Source organism: Gavialis gangeticus, unplaced genomic scaffold (genome assembly GCF_001723915.1).
Source record: "Gavialis gangeticus isolate Ggan-Ray unplaced genomic scaffold, GavGan_comp1, whole genome shotgun sequence".
In the NCBI taxonomy this organism is placed as follows: domain Eukaryota; kingdom Metazoa; phylum Chordata; order Crocodylia; family Gavialidae; genus Gavialis; species Gavialis gangeticus.
In genome coordinates, this window is record NW_017728994.1 from 49,767,444 (window position 1) to 49,786,103 (window position 18,660).

Consider the following 18,660-nt stretch of genomic DNA (forward strand, 5'->3'; position numbering starts at 1 on the left):
CATGCTGCCCAGCTGGGTGCCACGCACTGTTTCGACAAGTCCCAGGGCATACGTAACCACATGTTCAATTTAAGGCATGGTGCAAATGAGCCACAAAGTTATCCACCGCACATGGAATGATGTGTGGAATAACCGTGTCTCCTTTTTAACTCCATTATCATGTTTTAAATTGATGGTGTTCACACTGGCTGGGTTACTATTTAAAACACAATTAACCTGTTAATTGCATCTTAAATGTAATGTGTGTTAGGGCCCTGGGTTTCTCTTTAAATCCTGGGGTGAACCAAGCGGGCAGGGAAGGGACAGCTGATTTATACTACAACAACCATGGGCCATCTCCTGCAGCCAGTACAGCAGTTTCCAAATAGGTCTGGTCGGATGAAACCAGGGATTTAAAAAAGTCCCCAATTTTTGGTTAAAAAAAAGGAACCCCAAATCCACACCACATTTTTCCATGATTTAAATGAAACACCACTATATAGCTATATCTATATCTTATAGATATATAATGGTGTTTCATTAAAATCATGGAAAAATGTGGATTTGGGGTTACTTTATTTCAACTGCCTAATACACATTTTTTTGAAGTGTGTCAAGATCATTCTATTGGTGATAACCAAAAATTGGGGATTTTTTTTTTAAATCAGAGAAGCCAGGATCCCTGGATATAACTTATTAGGGACCTACCTAAATCATGACGGGACAAAAGGATTTTTGCGAGCCATTTGCTGTGCATGGAGCCAATTTTGTGATCTTTTTGTGGAGAGCCCCGTCCTCCCCCACCGCTGATTGGCTGAAAGGCCCGGGCCGCCTCGCTCCTTGCTGCTAATCCGATGAGAGGCAAAAACGGTGGCATGATTAAAATAGCAAAAATTTCACAAAATATATTAAACTGCAAGCACCATATCAATACCACATAATAGCAAATAAATGACTGTATTATTATAAATCTAAGTATTAAAATTAAATCTACATTAAAATACGAATATACATTTATATGCAAGATGAATTGTAACTAATATTATCATTATAAACCCTTTTGCTTTCCTGATTGAAGCCTTCACTGAGTCTACATCCCTAGCTCAGCCTCTCAGTAGCTCTCTCGCTAACCATGTGCTCTGTGGCTGCAGGGCTTGCTGCACTTTCGTTGTATTTTGGTAACCTTTTATTTTTTGGGGGTAATTCTGCACTCAGTTGTGGGAAACACCATTTTTTGTTTTTTGCAGTGATAGTGGAAACCACTGCTTTTCAGAGTTTCCCCAAAAATTGCAAAACCGCACTTTTAAGTTGGCTCCTAGGTATAACCGCTCACTGTGTACAAACTGCCTAGGCCGTGACTGCAGCGAGCCGAATGAACAAGAAGCCTCATCGTTCCTAAGGACCCAGTAACAATCCAGTGACTAAGATGGGTGAGGAGAGGAGCCCGCGAGGAAACAACCTCCTGGGGATTGTTCATTTTTGGGTCACAGTTGCATCCTTTTAACAGGTGTGAGCCAGGGCTGGGATGCTGCTAGGAGGGACAAGGTTTCGCAGCCCAGCACATCCCTGGTGCCAATCAGTCACTCTTTGCCAGGTCAGATACATGCTTCTTGGATGCCTTCCATCCCCACTGGCACCTGAAATTTAACAAGCAAATGCTTGCTGTGCCTTGTAATTAAAAGCGAAAAGTACATGTGTCCGGTGCCAAAAAGACAAGAGAAAGCAGGGAGACATGTTCCAGCCTGCCTCGCAGCAAACCACCGCCGAGCTTTTCTGGTTTATTGCGCGTCTACTTTGACTATCCTTTCCCCCCCGCAGTGTTTATAGTTATGCAGATTAGATCCGGTGTGGGGATCGGTGTGTGAAGGACCTGGATCACCTGGGTTGTCTTTTTACGTAAGCCCCTGAACCTCCTTACGTCTCAGCGTCCTCATCCAGGTATGCTGATCTTCAAGCTACACTGCAAGATGTATGTTCGTGTGGACTGCAAGCACAGTCGACCCTGAGGTCATCCCTGCCCCAGAGAGCTTACTAAAATGAGGCAGGAAAAGGGTAGGAGAAAGGGAGTATCATAAATCCCATTTCACAGATGGGGAAACTGAGGCAGAAAGCAATGCAGTGATTTACCCAAGGTCACACCAAAAATGACCAGAAGCATATCCTTACTGTGCTGGACTTTGATGTTGCATGACAGTTTTCTAGGCACCAGTTATTGGCTACATCCTGACAAATACCAGTGAAACCCTTGTCCTGCCAGCCAAGGACTGTTCTTTTTGTATAGAGCCTCTCTGTTTTGGGCGGCAGCCCCTCTCCTACCAGTGTTGGGGAGAACTTAGCTGCTGACTGGTGAGAGCACAATCAGTCTGTAAAAGCAGTGTTGCTGGCAGGCATGGAGCATCATCATCAAGTGCCGAGCACTGAAGGAAGAGTCAAATTAAGGGAGTCAAATTAGCCCCTGTTCTGCCCTCCAGACGAGTGCGGATGCGCGGCATGCTGTGCCGCAGACCAGTCTGCAGCACCACATGCGCTGCACGTGTAGGGGTTCTCCACGTCGCTCATTTGCAGCACGGGGCGGCGGTGGTGGTGGGGATTTGGTTTGACACAGATCTCCTGGTATCAAAAAACCATGCCTTAAAAAGGCTGGGTGGTTCACGTGGCAGCATCGTGTGCTGCTGGAAATTGGAGCCTGCCAGCCAGGCTCCATGCTGCTGGATTGCTGTGGCTGCAGCCCCCGGAGGCCCGCAGGACCCCAGGGGCTGGCCCTAACCTCCCCTACCACGCCCGGGGCTCCAGAGAGGCCCATATTGTGCTGCTGCTGTTTATCCCCTGGGGTAATGCACGTCCTTGCTTGTGGGGATGTGCCCCACGAGTGCAGTTCTTTACAGGTTATGGGAATTATGGGAAGACAGGAGCTAAAGCTGGCATCTTGCAACTCGGGAGCTCAGGACTGGGTTTGAATTTGAATTTTCAAGTCTGGCGGTGCATGCTGGGCCGTAGTATGGGTCAAGACCAGGAACTCTTTGTTTTAGCTTTGGGTAGTATGTTATTCTTTTTGAAAATAGCCATGTCTTCAGGATTTCAGCCCAATCTGGATGATCCCTGATTGTGTAAGATTTCTGGGCTGAGATCTCATGAGAGCTTGCTGTCGTTAGTCCTGGACCATTGTGACACATGACGGTAGGTAAGAACAAGTTGGTCCATCTTTTGATGCAGGTGAATTTCCTTAAGCCAAGAACAAGCTCCTGGTGCGGTACAGGAGATACTGGATGGAGAATGCATGCCCTGGGATAAAAAGCTCAGTATGGATTAGGTATGTAAGGGCTGCCCTACTTCTCAGTGGCCCCATGCACACAGGTGGCTTCCCCGCTCTTCTCTTTGACTGGGGGCTCCCCCATTTGCACCATGGCATTGGCTGCCCCAGCACGGGGGGCTGCGTTGTGCTCTGCTACCCCTGGGCCAGGGACAGGGCAGGAAAGCTGGAGGAAAGAAGAGAAAGTTCAGAAACCCCATTTCCTGCTGCAGCCGCAATGGGGGGAGCGGTGGCCAGGTGGGAGCCTGGGGCCTCAAATAAACCCCTCACAGGCTACTAGTTGGACAGCTCTGATCTAACACTTTCCTCTGGCTTTAAAGTCTGTGATTTTCTAGGTCCCATCCCTATCATCGATTCAGGCCTGACCCATAGCTCTCCCTCGGGTCTTATTTGGGGCAGATACCAGCTCCTTTGTCCATGTTAAGTTTTTAACTTAAATCGAGCACTTGTCATACCTTAACTTTAGCGTAAACTTTAATTGAGCACGTGTTATGGAGTGTTTTGAGGTGCTCCCTAGAACGTCTTCCAGCAACATCATCTTGATGTTTTAAGCAGCGATGCTTCCAGCTGGTATGAGCTCAGGCTGGGTATCGTTTCAGGTTTCCAGACAATAATATTTGACTAGTTGACAGCACAAAAATATTTAGGCCCTTCTCTGTACCTTAGCTCGCTGCTGTATTTGGGATGTTTCTTTGGCGTGAATTTATTTGCGGGCGTATCTGAACATGGCACCAGCCCTCGAAGGGGCAGCAAATGCTCAGGGCAGCAGAACCAGACAGCAGCAGGTCTTGGTGAAGCTAGAGTGGGGTGCGGGAGGTAGTTTTTCAGGGCATCTGAGGAAGGTTGGCGCTAGCAGACCTAAAATCCCGAGGTCAGGCACGACCAACCGAGTGAGTCGGTGACTGTACATGAATAATAGGAAACTATTTGGAAAAGCTGGATGTGCACAAGTCAATGGGGCCACCTGCAATGCATCCGAGGGTGCTAAGGGAGTTGGCTGATGTGATTGCAAAGCTTTGGCCATCATCTTTGAAAATTCATGGTTTTTGGGTGAGGTCCTGGATGACTGAAAAAGGGCAAATATAGTGCCCAAGAAAGGGAAGAAGGAGGATCCAGGGATTACAGCCTCACCTCAGTCCCCAGAAATATCATGGAGCAGGTCCTCAAGGAATCCATTTCTAAGCACTTGGAGGAGAAGGTGATCAGGAACAGTCAGCATGGATCCACCAAGGGCAAGTCAGGCCTGGCTAACCTGATTGCCTTCTACGATGAGATAACTGGCTCTGGGCATGGAGGGAAAGCAGTGGATATGATATACCTTGACTTTAGCAAGGCTTTTGATACCACCTCCCACAGCATTCTTGCAAGCAAGCTGAGGAAGTCTGGGTTGGGTGAATGGACGGTAAAGTGAGTAGAAAGCTGGCTGGACTGTCATGCTCAGAGGGTAGTAATCAATGGCTCAATGTCTAGTTGGCAGCCGGTATCAAGTAGAGCGCCCCAGGGATTGGTTTTGGGGTCGGTTTTGTTCAATATCTTCATTAACGATCTGGGAGACGGGATGCAGTGCACCCTCAGCAAGTTTGAGGATGACACCAACCTGGGGGGAGTAGTAGATACACTAGAGGGTTGGGCTAGGATTCAGAGCGACCTTGACAAATTGGAGGTTTGGGCCAAAAGAAATCTCATGAGGTTCAACAAGGACAAGTGCAAAGTCCTGCATTTAGGACGGAGCAATCTCATGCACCGGTGCAGGCTGGGGGCTGGCTGGCTGCACAATCCTTCATCCCATCTTTCAGATAGTTAATGAAGACATTGAACAAAACAGGGCCCAGGACCAGCTCCTCTTGACACAGCTGCCAACTAGACATCGAGACACCGATCGCTACCCGTTGAGCCTGACAATCCAGCCAGCTTTCTGTCCACCTTACAGTCCATTAATCCAATCCATAGTTCCTCAGCTTGCTTGCAAGAATACAGCAGGAGACTGTATCAAAAACTTTGCTAGAGTCACGCTATATCATGTCCAGTGCTTTCCCTGCATCCACAGAGCCAGTCATCTCACCATAGAAGACAGTTGGGTTGGTTGGGGATGACTTGCACTTGTTCTTTCACCGCTGTTGGCCGCTCACCTCCTCCCCAAACTGTGCTGCCTGGTGCAGTAGTCTGGGAGCTGGCCTGCAGGGTTTACTGGTTTATTAGCAAATTTGTAATAATAAAAAAAAAAATGGGCTTAGTGGAAAGGAAATTCTGAGGAGAGGTTGATGTGTTGGCCCAAAAAGGGTTAAGCGGGCTCTTTGATTCCTTCTTCACGGCACCCGGAGTGTAGTTCCAATTGCTAAATCTTCACAAAATGGTTGCACTGTATCTTATTGCTCAATTTCTGTGGGCGTCTGTCTCATTTTTCATTATCCAATAATAAATACAGTAGTGAAAGTCACCTTTAACACTTAAAAATTGCTTGGATTTTATGGGATTGTATTGAAGTGAGTGCCAAGGTATAAAAAGCCTTATGGTTGAGGTACTTTTATAACACATGCTTCATAAACCCTTATAAAGTGAGTGCGGTGCACTTCATTCTTTAAGATTACGGCATTATGGTTCTGAGAGATGGTAATCCAGGGCTATATTCATTAATTAAATTGGTTATTAATGTTAATTTTCAAGCAATAAGAAGTAAAGTTACAAGAAGTTGGAATGAGTTAGGTCCAGACATATTAGCTTGGCAGGGAAGCTCAGCAGTTCTGTACTAGGAGATTGATGTCTGCAAGTTGCGGGGGGAAGTCCTTGTCTTCACTTCACGGAAGATATTGGGCTTTGAGAAATGGAGAAAACCCCAAATTAGGACTCTTGCAGGCTTCCCCACCCCTGGGCTAGGTTACCGCTGGGAATCCAGCCATGGCTAATAGCTGAGTTTTTCTCTGATGGCTGTCGTCTCTGATCGACCTCCTATGAAAGCTCCTGTCTGCATCCTAGAGAACAGGTGTCCAAATCCCTGTGGTTGTCATCATCCGGGAGGAGGGCAAGGACTGAGTGGACGGATAACCTGGATTCCCTTCTTGCCTGCAGAGCCACAGTCAACACGCACGGTGAGGTTGATGGGGGAAGCCTATACTGATCCTTTCCTTCACCTGTGGATGAACAGCACCTTTTGACCAACACCAAATGGTCCTGCTTTGACTTTAGGATCTGGTGGAAATACTTTCCCCCTGTATTCAGAGCTGTATCTGTTGACTTTAGGAATTAAGCTTTGACTGCTCTATTCTCCTATAAGGCTTGCAGGAGCCAAACAGCTATGGAGCAATGCATGTCCTCGTTCATCTTCCACGTAGCTTGCTTAAGTTACACCGGCCTCAGCAAAAGCACGCCTTTAACCCAGTGCAAGCCTTTTGTGCACCCTCTTAATTAGATTTAAAGCTCATTAATATCACTGTGGTTTCTGCAGTTGGATTTACAAGTCCAGGTTAATTGATCTGTGCATCTGCAGAAGGGTTTGCCCCCATTTAATTAAGTTAACTAGAAGTGTTCCTTTGTTCAGGCAAGGCCTCGGTTGCAATTAGTTACATCTGTACAAAGACAGCAAGGCTACAGAAGTCGCATCTGAGATGAAGATGGTGAAGTTGCACAGGAATAATTGAAGACATAATTTAGCCTGCAGGACCTTTAGAGGCAGGTGATGATGGAAGAAAAAGAAAGAACTGAAGCAGGCTGGAAAACCCAAAGTTTTCCACTGAGAAATTGCAAATGGTAAAACCTTCATTTAAAACTGTCCAGCAGGAGCATGTTAGTGTTCCCACAGGATGTTTCAGAACTGTTTAGCTACAAATGTTCGGGGTTGGACTGACATTTTGACAGATGATTTTTGTTTCGGCATGATTTAAAATGTCATTTTTGTTTTAAAAAGATTAAGTGACATTTGAAGTCAAAACAAAACAAGAATCGTTGGTTGGAGTCGATATTTTGACACGAATATGTGATTTGGGTTGGGTTTGGGGTTGGGTTTTTTTTTTTTTTTTGACAACCAAATTGCTGCAATGGAGCTATCTCAGGGAATGGACTCTGACTTCATTGGCCCCTTCTGGCACGCTGCTCTTCTGTATGTTTTTAGGATTGTACAGAATCAGTCTCAGTTGGGATTGCCCACATCTTCAGAGCAGATGCAAGCATTTTTTTCCAGGCTGAAAACTTTCCACAGGGAAAATTCCAGCGAGTTTTACAAAGATCCCAGTGTGACTTTGTGCGGGAAGGTCTATCACATAGCAGAAAATGTCTTTCCACCCATGAAGCACATTTAATACAACAAATCCAGGGCCCTCTGATACCAGTTTGACAGTTTTTAATGGCAGAACCTCAGTCTGAATTACAAATACGTGGCAAGGTTGTTGGTTGTAGCTGTGTTGGTCTAAGGACATAGGCTGGCAAGGTTATTTGGGTAGATGCGATATCATTTATGAGACCAACTAAATAGTTGGAAAAAAGTTCTTTGCAAGCGTTCGGGCACAAACACCCCTCTTCAGGCATTGCATGGCAATATATTTATAGTTGATGAAGTTACTGGCATTATACCAAATAACCGGGTTCTCCTTTAGCGACACAGTATCATTAGTTTTGAATGGTTTTGAAGGTAGATTTTTTTGTTGTTTCCAATAACTCTTTACATAGGAAAATGTACAGGGTGGGGGGCTGTGAATTTTGAACTAGACCCAGTTATGAAAAGTGTATTAAGAGTGAGCAGGAATATCAGAAGCCTATAAATAATAGTTTAATACCATCTATTCTGGGAACAAAAAGCATTTATTTTGAACCTGTCGTCTTTATTCATTTACTGGGATGCTTCCTGCCAATGTAACTCCGCGGTGCCATTGCTGAAGATATTGTACCTATAAAACTTCTGATTTAAAGAGATACGCTCTAGTAAATTACAATCAAAATTTATGTTTGGTTGGAAAAAATAAAATAAAAAGAGCTCGATGAAACCTGATATTAATAAAAATGCCTTTATATGGCAGGTTGTTTCAATTTCTGTCAAAACGTATTTTAATCAAAGATTCATCTGCGTGCAAAGCAGATCTCAGCGTGTTGTATTGAGACAATAGTGCCACAGAGGGCAAGCAGTGATAAAGCTTTCAATGCTGATGTTGGTGACACAGGTCGGGCAATTCGAGAGATGTATGGGGCTGCGTTGTGCCTGGTCCTAGGTGGGTTTGCAAGGCCAGTGAGAGAGAATCACAATCCAGCATTTCTGTGCATGCTGAGGGCTTCATCCTAATCTGTAGACAGCTGTGGGAGCAAAGCTGGACCCTGAATGCACGTTGTAGGGGAATCTCAGGTCTTACAATGAGCTGTCTTGTCCTGCTTCGGCCGTTAGACATTGGAAAGGGCTTGATGAGACTCCTGTTTGCCCCTAACTGAACAGGAGAAGGCTTTTAGCTCAAGTGTCAATGGCTCATGCTTTCAGATCCCAAGGTCCTCCTCAATTCAGTCCTGCCCAGAGGTATTATTACGTTAGCACCATCAACCGGCATAAGACTCCTGTTAACTGCACTGGAAGTTGTGTGTGTGTTTTTGATTGACTCTGAAAGTCTCAGTCCATGAAATTTTAGTCTAGGACTGCTCTCAGATAGCAACACGGGACCCTTGATTTGGCTCCCATCCTGTAGTTCCTTCCCGGAGAGCTTGGGTCTGTCTTATCTGCTGTTCATACAGATAGGTGCTCTGCATGCAAAATCACCACCCCTCCTACCCCTACCTTTACTCAAGAGCTCCTTGGGATTGCGAACAACCGTTGTTGTCCAGAAAGCCCTAAGCAGTCAGAACTTGAATGTCCTCCAGGCTCACTGGATAGATTGCATGGGTCAAAATCACCCTGGGCCAAGGCCTGGCACTGCATCCTATACATTGCCTTAAGTCTCTGCATGGGGGTGGCGTGTGCTGTGCATGGCCTTGAATTGCACAAGAGCTTGAGATGGTCGTACAAGTGAAAATGCTCTAAGTAGGAGACACCGACTGTATCAATCACTGCTCTACTTGTTGCCTTAGCCTCCCTCAGGTTCAGTTCAGATTTTTAGCCCGGGCTGCTAGATCAGTTTTGTCTTTCATTCACATGTGAATTTTGTAGCTGGGGCTCAAGCCTCAGTTGGAAACTCATGCCGGGGAGTGTTTCTTTGCTCAAGAACACTTTCAAGGACTCCCTTCTCCCCTCCCTATCACAGCAGTAATCAAGCCCTGATTCCCTTTAAAAGCTACAGAAAGCAAATACATACATACATATGTGTATATATTATGTATATATGTATACGTAGGGGGTGTGTGTGTGTGTGTCTGTGTGTATACACATACATGTATATACATATATATAGATGCGCACACACACATGCATATACATATATAAAATATGTGTGTGTGTGTCTGTGTGTATACACATACATACATATACATATTATATATATATATGCACACACACACACACACACACACATGCATATACATATATAATATAATATATATGTGTGTGTGTGTGTGTGTGTATGTCTAGAAAGCAGCAAGGTGAAATGTAATTTCCTTTTTAATAAAGGCTGCCATTTAATTTAATATTATAGAAAATGATTAGATCTTAAAAACCTATAAATTATATTTGACAACTCTCTGGTGCTCCTTTGCTGTTCCTTATGGCAATTATAAATGGCAACATGGGGTGCTGGCAGAGAAGCTCGTTCTGACTGGAGTTTGTTTATTGGTTCTTAATGAAAAGCGATTAATCTAAATCACAATTGGGGTGGATCCTTTGCCGGGGCCCCATAATGAGAAATGGCAGTTTCAGGCCTTTGACAAATGAGCTACTATTTCCCCGACCAAAAAGGTTTTTTTCTCTCCCCCCTCTAGTGGAAAAAAGATAAACAATGATAAAATCAACCCTCAAACCACCCACCTGTGTTCTCCTTCCTATCTCCCCCTCTATCCCTGAAAGCAAACTAAAATGAAACCAGTGCTAGCTTGTAAAAAAACATGGCGTGGCTACTACTAGCTACCATTATTCAGCCTCCAGGTCCTTCCAAGATTTTCTGCTCGAGTCCCCTTGCATGGCAGCATGGGCTGTGGCAAAAAGATCCTAAGGCGATGCCTGGGTGTGACCCCTGCTCTTTTGGATAGGAGGGATGAACTCATTTTTTGCAGAAGCAGTAGCAGCCAGAGGTGTAAGACCAGCTGTTGGCAGTTCCTCTTGCAGCTTCCTTTTCCCCTGCTTTCCTTCAAAAGTTACTCCTTAGTGTTCCCAGCATTGTTGCCTTATTTATTTGATTTAGCAGCACCTGTAGGAAGTGGTGGTTTGTGCACCACCTGGTATAAGCATGTCTCCTCTCATCTCCCACCTCTTACAGTAAGATCTGACTGTAATGGCCATAGACCCAAGGAGCTCTGGATAGGCCAGGGGTGCTGGGCAGCCCTTGAGGAGGAGAGTTGGTTGGAGGATCTATTTTGTAGTTCCCATCTTGTAGGAAGAAGGGAGTCTTTTGATGGACCATGAGCATATAGAGCATGGGGATTTGGGATCCTGTCCAAATGCTATTGAAGTCACCTAGAGCATTTTTATCATTTTCATTGGGAATGGGGTTGGTGCATGTGGGGTGCATGTGTAGTGCATATGATCTTGTCTTCCTCTAGTTAATCGGACCCAGCGAAGATGCTGTTTTGAAGCTTTAGACCCTGCTAATGACCATAGACCCACCATCACTTATTGTAGGCATGGTTTACAACTTAGTACTGAGCCACTATGCTCTCCTGAAGTCTTCCTTGTAAAATGGCTTCATTGACATTGAGCTGTATTGACATTTGTAACTGTCTTGCTCTTATCTGGGCCCAAACGAGAGCTGGAATGATTTTCCCCTGCAGTTGAGTGGGAAGTGTTTAGTTTAATTGTTTTCCAAATGGGCAAACCTAGGTACTGTGGGTGCCCAGAAGAGTCAGAGCTAGAGTAATGTACGGCACAGATCAGGTAGGATTCTTTGTAGGGGTGCCAACGTTCATGGAAAAGATGGATGAATACACAGGCCATGAGTAAGTCTTCAATGGGATCCCAGAGTTCACTGATACATAGAAATAGCTGGGAAACTGAAGGAACCAAACTTGTACATGAGCCGTGGCTGGTCTCTTTTGGGTGCCTAGGCTTCTTTTCCTTGCTCTTTGCAACTTGTGTTTCCTATGTGAAACCCACTGATAGCAATGGTAAGATTGGTGCTGACCTCTCTGGCTCTTGAGATATCTGCTGGGGAAAGCTGCCCATGTGACTGCATCCAGCCTATGCACGGTTGTGTAATGTTTTCTAGCAGTTGCTATTTTGTTCTCGTATCGTTAAAATAATACCAGTGTAGATGCAATTGTGGTTATTGTATGTACAAATTAGATGTGCGGTTGCACCTACATTTCAGGTCTCATTCTGCAGTGCTTAGTCTCATAAATGGCTCCATTGGCATCCACCACTATAAATAAGGACATGGTGGTGGATTCTGTTGCCTGTCTACCCTATTTAAAAGTCAGGCCCATCACGTCTGGCTGCCCTGAGCTCTCTGTCTGGCTCTAGCAGTGAACATTAAATATATGGCATCAGTAGCTTGCTAACCTTTAGTGGCATCATTGTGGAAAATCTTTTTATTTCCAAGCCCATGTAAAGTCTACATGGAATATTTTTCAATCTGACGCTTGCTTACCATTCTGCATATGCTAGCAAATTCTACTAGCACATGCCAGAGATCTCTTTCTTGCATAGGCAATAGACTTTGAATGCAAATACATGTATCTGGGAGCAAAAAGAACAAAAAAAGCCTACAGTTATATATGCTATTAAAATGAGAGACTAAGGTGGGAGCTTTTGTGTGGTGCAAAGCAGGGCATAGGGTTTAATTTAATTAGGAAAAAAATCAATATTTCAGGGTGTGATCTGCTCCTGAGCATTATGCCCTATTTATTTCTGTCTTCTGCTAGGCATCTTCTTGTGCTGGCCAGCTGAGGACAGTAGTTGAAATGCTGAGCGCTGAAAGCACCGTTACTTCCTGCTTCATTAGGACAGGGTTGATTTTTGGGGGTGTACAAGTGGAATCATCTTCTGTGGCTATTAAGAGAAAGAGAGAGAGAGAGTACTGTGTGAACTCCTGAGCTTGATGAGGGAATCTGTGAACATCACTCTTCCGCCTTCATCTTGGACAGTGACATATGAGAGATGTAGTTAGCCGTGTTAGTCTCAAGTCAAGTAGGAGGCGTGGTAAATTTGCACTTTATAGAGCACCCAAAATGTGTGTGTGTCATGAAAGCTTGTACAAATGTATAGCACAAGCTGCAAATATACAGCACAAGCTTTCATGAGCTGAAGCTCATTCATCAGATGCTGTGAAAGGATGTGCACAGTACAGTACTGTATCTAAGGAGGACATGTGCTTTGGCCATTTAAAATGGATATTTTCCAATAATAATAATAATAATATCTCTTTAAGCAAACAAAAACATTACTCCTCCCTCTGAGCCTCTCCTTGGTAAATAAAATTGATTAAAACTAACAGATCTATCTATCTATCTATCTATCTATTTTAATAATGGATCCTGACTGCTGTCTTTTTGCATCTGTTTCGGGTCGGTGCAATGCAAATAGACTAATTCGTTTAACTTCAGTACTATAGTAAACACCATCTAATGATTTCAGTGGGTCTTCTCAGGTGCTCAAAATTAAATGTTTGTATACATATTTTGCTGGATCGGGGACTAATCCACCAAGGGTCTTTCTATCCTTTTGGCTGAACAAGTTTATTTAAATGGTAGATGATTATATGAATTGATGCCCACGACTGCCTTGTAGTTGTTTACCTCTCTAAGACTTTTTGGGTCAAAGTATATCAGAGATGTTTCACAATACAAAATTACATTGAACCTCAGTTCTCCAGAGAAAACGTGGCTGTTGGATTTATTTTCCTTTGGAAAAGGCAGTGTCTTTCATTTGAATCAGCTACTGTATCACTACCCTGCTGTGTTTAGAATAAGCATATCTCTAGTTTAGCTCCCACGATTTGCCTATATTTTATTGTATTGACATTTGCTTTAATATGATTTCTTTTTCGCAAGATGTTAATAAGATGGTGAGTTGTGTTAAGGTTTCCCTAATATTATTCCTGGTTAATTTTACATAGAACTCTATAACCAATATTATAAAATAAACCTATTTTCTGGTACTGGTATTATTTTCTAATTAAAATCAGGAGCATGAACGCATCTCCATATCTGAGCAAACCAAACTGTTTCATTTTCTTCAACAGGCAAAAATGTTTTCATTAAGTGCTACATGAACAATCCCTGGGACTCAGGTGGTGATTTGAGGCACACATACTCGTGCATGTACACAGAGAAGTGCATGTACACACACAGGTGTGCTTGTATACCCCACCCCCCAATTTTAAAGTCCGCACCCAAGTAGCCAAGTTTGCAAGCCTCCACTTTCCAATGATTCTCTCTCAACATCTTGCAAGGTAGCATGATATTGGACCTTAACCCTGGATACAGCCCATTCATATCTCGAGAGTAGGTGTGTTAGGAGGCAAGTGGTCCTTCTTAGACATTACTCTACTACCAGGTTGGAAACAAACAGAAAAAAAAAACCTCTTGGCTTTTTGAGGCTATTTGGGGTTGTGTAAATAGTCCTACAGACATGGGTTACTGGGCCTGGCGGAGAGGAAATGATCAAAGGTCCATGCTTCTCCACACAATCATGTTATGAAATATATGCCTCTGGCTCAGTGATTTATTTTACAATATTATTTTCAATTTTGTACAAGGTAGGTGCATGTGTGTGTATGAATTATGCCATGGTGTAATAGTTTTATCAACATGAATTCAGAATGATCACACTACTAAGTAGTGAAATCATAGGAAAAGTATACAGCTCATGCCCAATGGGTACCAGTAGGTGCGTCTACACGTGTACATTTACTGCACAGTAGCTAAAATTACTGTGAAGTATGGGTGCATGTGTATGCCTGTACTGTGCAGTAAATTCTCGCAACTTATGCCAACTTGAGTGTAAAATTGATACCTGCATCATGCAGGTATCAAATTTATGTCTGATTAGTTATCACACAGTAACACACATGTAGACACCTTAGTGTGCAGTAACATTGTGTGTGTGGACTGACTTGGGACAAACTTTAGTCCCAAGTCAGGCCACACACAGTGCTAATGTACTTTAAAACCTGCACGTCTAGACACCAGCCTATTCTTGCTTACTGAGCAAGTAACTTACTGCGCAATAAATTTAAGCCAGTGTAAATGCATGTGTAGACATGCCCAGTGAATCTTTTATAGCACGTTGCATGGCTAGCTGTCATCCATAAACACTAGAAACTAGAGCTGATCAACATTTTTTGTCAGTAATATGCTTTTTCCAACCCAGAATGGCTTTTAGATCAAAACCAAAAGAGTCATGTTCATTAAAAATTGCCGGGTTTTTTTTTTTGACAAAAACAAATACAAACATTTGGGGAATCTCCATTAAATGCTGAAAGCATAAGGCCTTGGATAAATTGTTGAGTAAGTCTGCTTCCATCTCAGCATAGAGCAATGCTTTCTATATTCACTAGCCAGTTCATTCTCGTATTAATATTTTAAATTGCATATATTTTCACTTTTCCCTGAACTCTGTCCCGTTTCTCTTTCTCTCTCAATGTTCCCATTTAGATAATGCTCCTGAGTGACCCAGAGATTGAGAGCAGCATATTGATCAGCTCTGATGAAGGGGCCACCTACCAGAAGTACAGGTTGAATTTCTACATCCAGAGCCTGCTCTTCCATCCCAAGCAGGAGGACTGGGTCCTGGCCTACAGTCTCGATCAAAAGGTAACCAACTCATTTCAAGCGTCTGTTTGCCTGAGTCTGATGCAAGGGACACTGCCAAGACAGAAAAGACATACTGTGTATATATGGAATGTAAAGGTCCATTGAACCTTTGAGCTCCATTGAACTCAGCAGATATGCTGCCTAGGTTTATTCTGAATCAGATTTCGTTTGGTGCCATGAGTTGGTTTTTGCTGCTGTAGCCTTGCAGAGCTTTATACACAGGCAAAAGTTGGTTTCTTTTTCAAGCAGTTGCTTTCCCAGTAGAATTGTCTGTTTGGCTCCATCCTCATGTGTAGCAATGAGGAGGCCCCATGGGGGTTGGAGCTTCACCCTTCAAAAGTGGTGTGCCAAAAGGTGAGAATCCAGAGGACAGCAACAAAAACGAGAGGTCTAGAAAAAAACGACTTGTGTGGTCAGACAGAAAGAGTTGGGTTTTTTTAGTTTAGAAAAGATTGAGGGGAGACAGGATAAGCAGTCTTCAGATGTGTCAAAAGCGACTGCAGAGAAGAAGGTTATAAACTATTCTCCATGGGCACTTATAGATGTGCTCCAAGAGCTGCGTTAATTAAAGTGCTGGAACATCACGTGTATCAGGGTCCCTGCGCTGGCAAATGGTGGTGGGGGCACTTTAACTAAAGCGCATCGAACAAGCTTTAGTTAGAGTGCCCCTGCTGCTATTTTTCAGTGCCAGGGCAGTGATACACGTGATGCTGGAGTCTGCTGGAGCATGGTAATTACCAGATTCCAGCGGACTCAATTAATTGCTGTAATTGCAGAGCATTGGAGTAGCCTACTGGCACATGCATAGGAACCCCATGTCTGTTGCTAACCAGGCAAAAAATAACAGGCTTAAACTGCAGCCAGGGGAAGTTAGGTTAGATACTGGGATACAAATGTTTCCTCACTGGAGTAGATTCCCGGTGAGGTTTTGGACTTTCTAGTGTTAGAGGGTTTTAAGAACAGGTTAGATAAATATCTATCAGGCCTAAATACAGTTGATCCTGCCTTGGAGGACTAGATGACCTCCCAAAGTCCCTTCCAGCCTTGTTTTCTGTGATTTTTAGAAGCCCATTGGGGGACAGATGTCACTGGGGCCATCATTTTGTCTATGGTAATTTAGGAATGGCAATGACAAGAGGGGCGAAAGGGACACTGGGGCCTGATTTGACGTGAGGTGCTGAACTCACCTGAAAATCGAGTAGGTGTCGGAACGGATGCTGAGCTCTCCTGGGAGCCTGTCGCTGTAAGCCTGTGCTCAGTCTGCAGACGCTGGTTGTCATGGGGTAGGGCAGACAGCCTTTCTGCTCAAAAACACGGCACCTTTCCTGAAGTCGTAACAGGCAGGGAATTTTTTGCAGTCCCTGCTCAGTCGTACTTTGGGGAGAAGAGCAGGGGATTTTGAAAGCTTTTGTAGCCTAACCAAGCAGTGTGAAAAATGAAAGCATTTTAAAGACCCAGGTTTAGTTGGGTTGTTTTTGCAGTTCAAGGAGCTGTTTCGAGCTTTGCTAAGCTGGTCAGTTTTCCTTCTTGGGCTCTTGCGTTTTTGGAATAATACTGCTTAAATCCAGGGTCGACAGCCTTCCTTTCTTAAATATTTGTGCATCACTTCTTTCTAGTCCCTTCCTTTCACTCCACTTTCCCTAGCAGTTACTTAGGACACACTTGAATAAGTTACATAATCTGCCACAGCAGCACCTTCAAACAATAACTCAGATATAACCTTTCCATCCCCTTGTTAACAGAATGCGATGGCAGGCACCAGGTGTTATGCCGTAACTCCTCAGATGATGCCTGAGTGACATTTGCAGGCACAAAGCCATTGTAAATAGACCTCTTTCACAGTATTAAGTGGTTATTGTATGAAAGACTTAGTCAAATGTCAAATAGTTTGTGAGCTCAGATGTTCAGCTGAACAGAAAATTTTGAAGTTGGAGTGAAAGACCCAATAGATTCATTTGATGTTGCTGAATGGTTTGATGCTGCTTTTCAACCAGAAGTAAGGATTTTAAATGGCATTTGTGTTTGTACAAAGACAGCTCGGTAAGAAAGAGATGGCTGATGAGGTAAGCAGGTGGGGATACGTTGAATGTGATGTGTCGAGCGTGTGTCTTCAACGAAGCACTGCTGTAATAGTAAGGAAGCATCTGGTGTTTTGGTTGAGATGAGGAGGCGACTGTGCATTGCTTTAAGGCACATGTATGCCTTGCAAATATGTTAAAGGGACCTCAAAATAGGTTAGAAAGCCTTTAGAGCAGGGGCAGGCAATTATTTTGGGCGGAGGGCCGCTTACCCAGTTTTGGCAGTCTGAGGGCGGTATGGGTAGCCCCACCCCTTGACAGGTGCCCCGCTCCCTGGTTACCATCTTGGGACCAATGTCCCAATGTCTTGGGGCCAGTGTCCCAGGGCCAGCACTGGTGGGGTCCAAAGCAGGGTGTGGGCTGGCAGGGGTCTGTGAAGCTGGGCTGGGCTGCACCAGCAGGGAGAGGGGGGAGCTGGCCCAACTCCATAGAGCCCCTGGCAGCTGGGACCCCGTGCTCCTGCCACCCTGCTCTGGGCCCTGCCGGCACTGGCCCCGGGACACTGGTGCGGGCCCTGTGCTCCCGCTAGCTCCCAAGCCAACTCGCACCCAGTGCCCCCCAGCCCTGTGGTACAGACAGGGGGCAGCGCACAGCCCTGACCCCTTGCTTGCTGGCAGGGAAGAAGCTGGTGCTGAGCATGGGGGAAAAGTGGCCCCCCACCCGCCCCATGGCTGGCGCTCCCTACTGCAGGTGCTTGCAGCCAGTGCGGGGCTGTCTGGAGCAGGCACAGGCAGCCCATGCAGGCTGCAAGTGGCTACAGTGCAGGGCACTGGCCACAGGGTGAGCGAGGGACCACTTTTCCCTGTGCTCAGCACCAGCTTGTAACCTGCCCCTGCTGCCAGCCTGGGCCCTGTGCCGGCTCCAGGCTCACCTGTCGGCGGCAGCAGCTGCAGCCCCCCTCCTTGCTGCACTGGGCAGTGTTGGCTGCTGCTGCCCACCTGGAGCGTGTGCTGGGCAGCCCAGAGGCGACAGTGGCAAATGGCACGGCAAGCAGGGGGGCCACAGTTGCTGTCACCATGTGCAGCCCTGACAGGCGAGCCCAGAGCTGGCGCGAGACCCAGGCTGGCAGTGGGGCCGGGTTACAAGGTGGTGCTGAGCATGGGGGGGAAAAGCAGCCCCTCCCTGCCCCATGCCTGGTGCCCCATGCTGCAGCCGCTCGCAACTCGCCTGGGGCTGCCTGTGCCTGCTCTGGACAGCCCCGCGTGGACTGCGAGCGGCTGCAGCAGGGAGTGCCGGCCATGGGGCAGGCGAGAGGCCACTTTTCTCTGTGTTGGGAAGGAGCAGGAAAGGAGCCCAGGGAAAAGCTGAGCACAGGGGCGGAAATTGGCCCCTTGCCCACCCCATGGCCTACGTTCCCTGCTGCAGCTGCTCGCAGCCTGCGTGGGGCTGCCCGGAGCAGGCACAGGCAGCCTCATGCAGGCTGCAAAC

At 45.5% G+C, this 18,660-nt stretch overlaps 1 protein-coding gene across 1 annotated transcript in view; it reads left to right on the forward strand.

Moving 5' to 3' along the window:
* LOC109287189 (VPS10 domain-containing receptor SorCS3) overlaps nt 1–18,660 on the forward strand; it is a 541,768-nt gene that overhangs the window by 252,689 nt on the left and 270,419 nt on the right. The window contains exon 5 of the mRNA XM_019502155.1: nt 14,996–15,154. Within this exon, the coding sequence (XP_019357700.1) occupies nt 14,996–15,154 (159 nt within the window). The remainder of the gene's footprint in view (nt 1–14,995; nt 15,155–18,660) is intronic.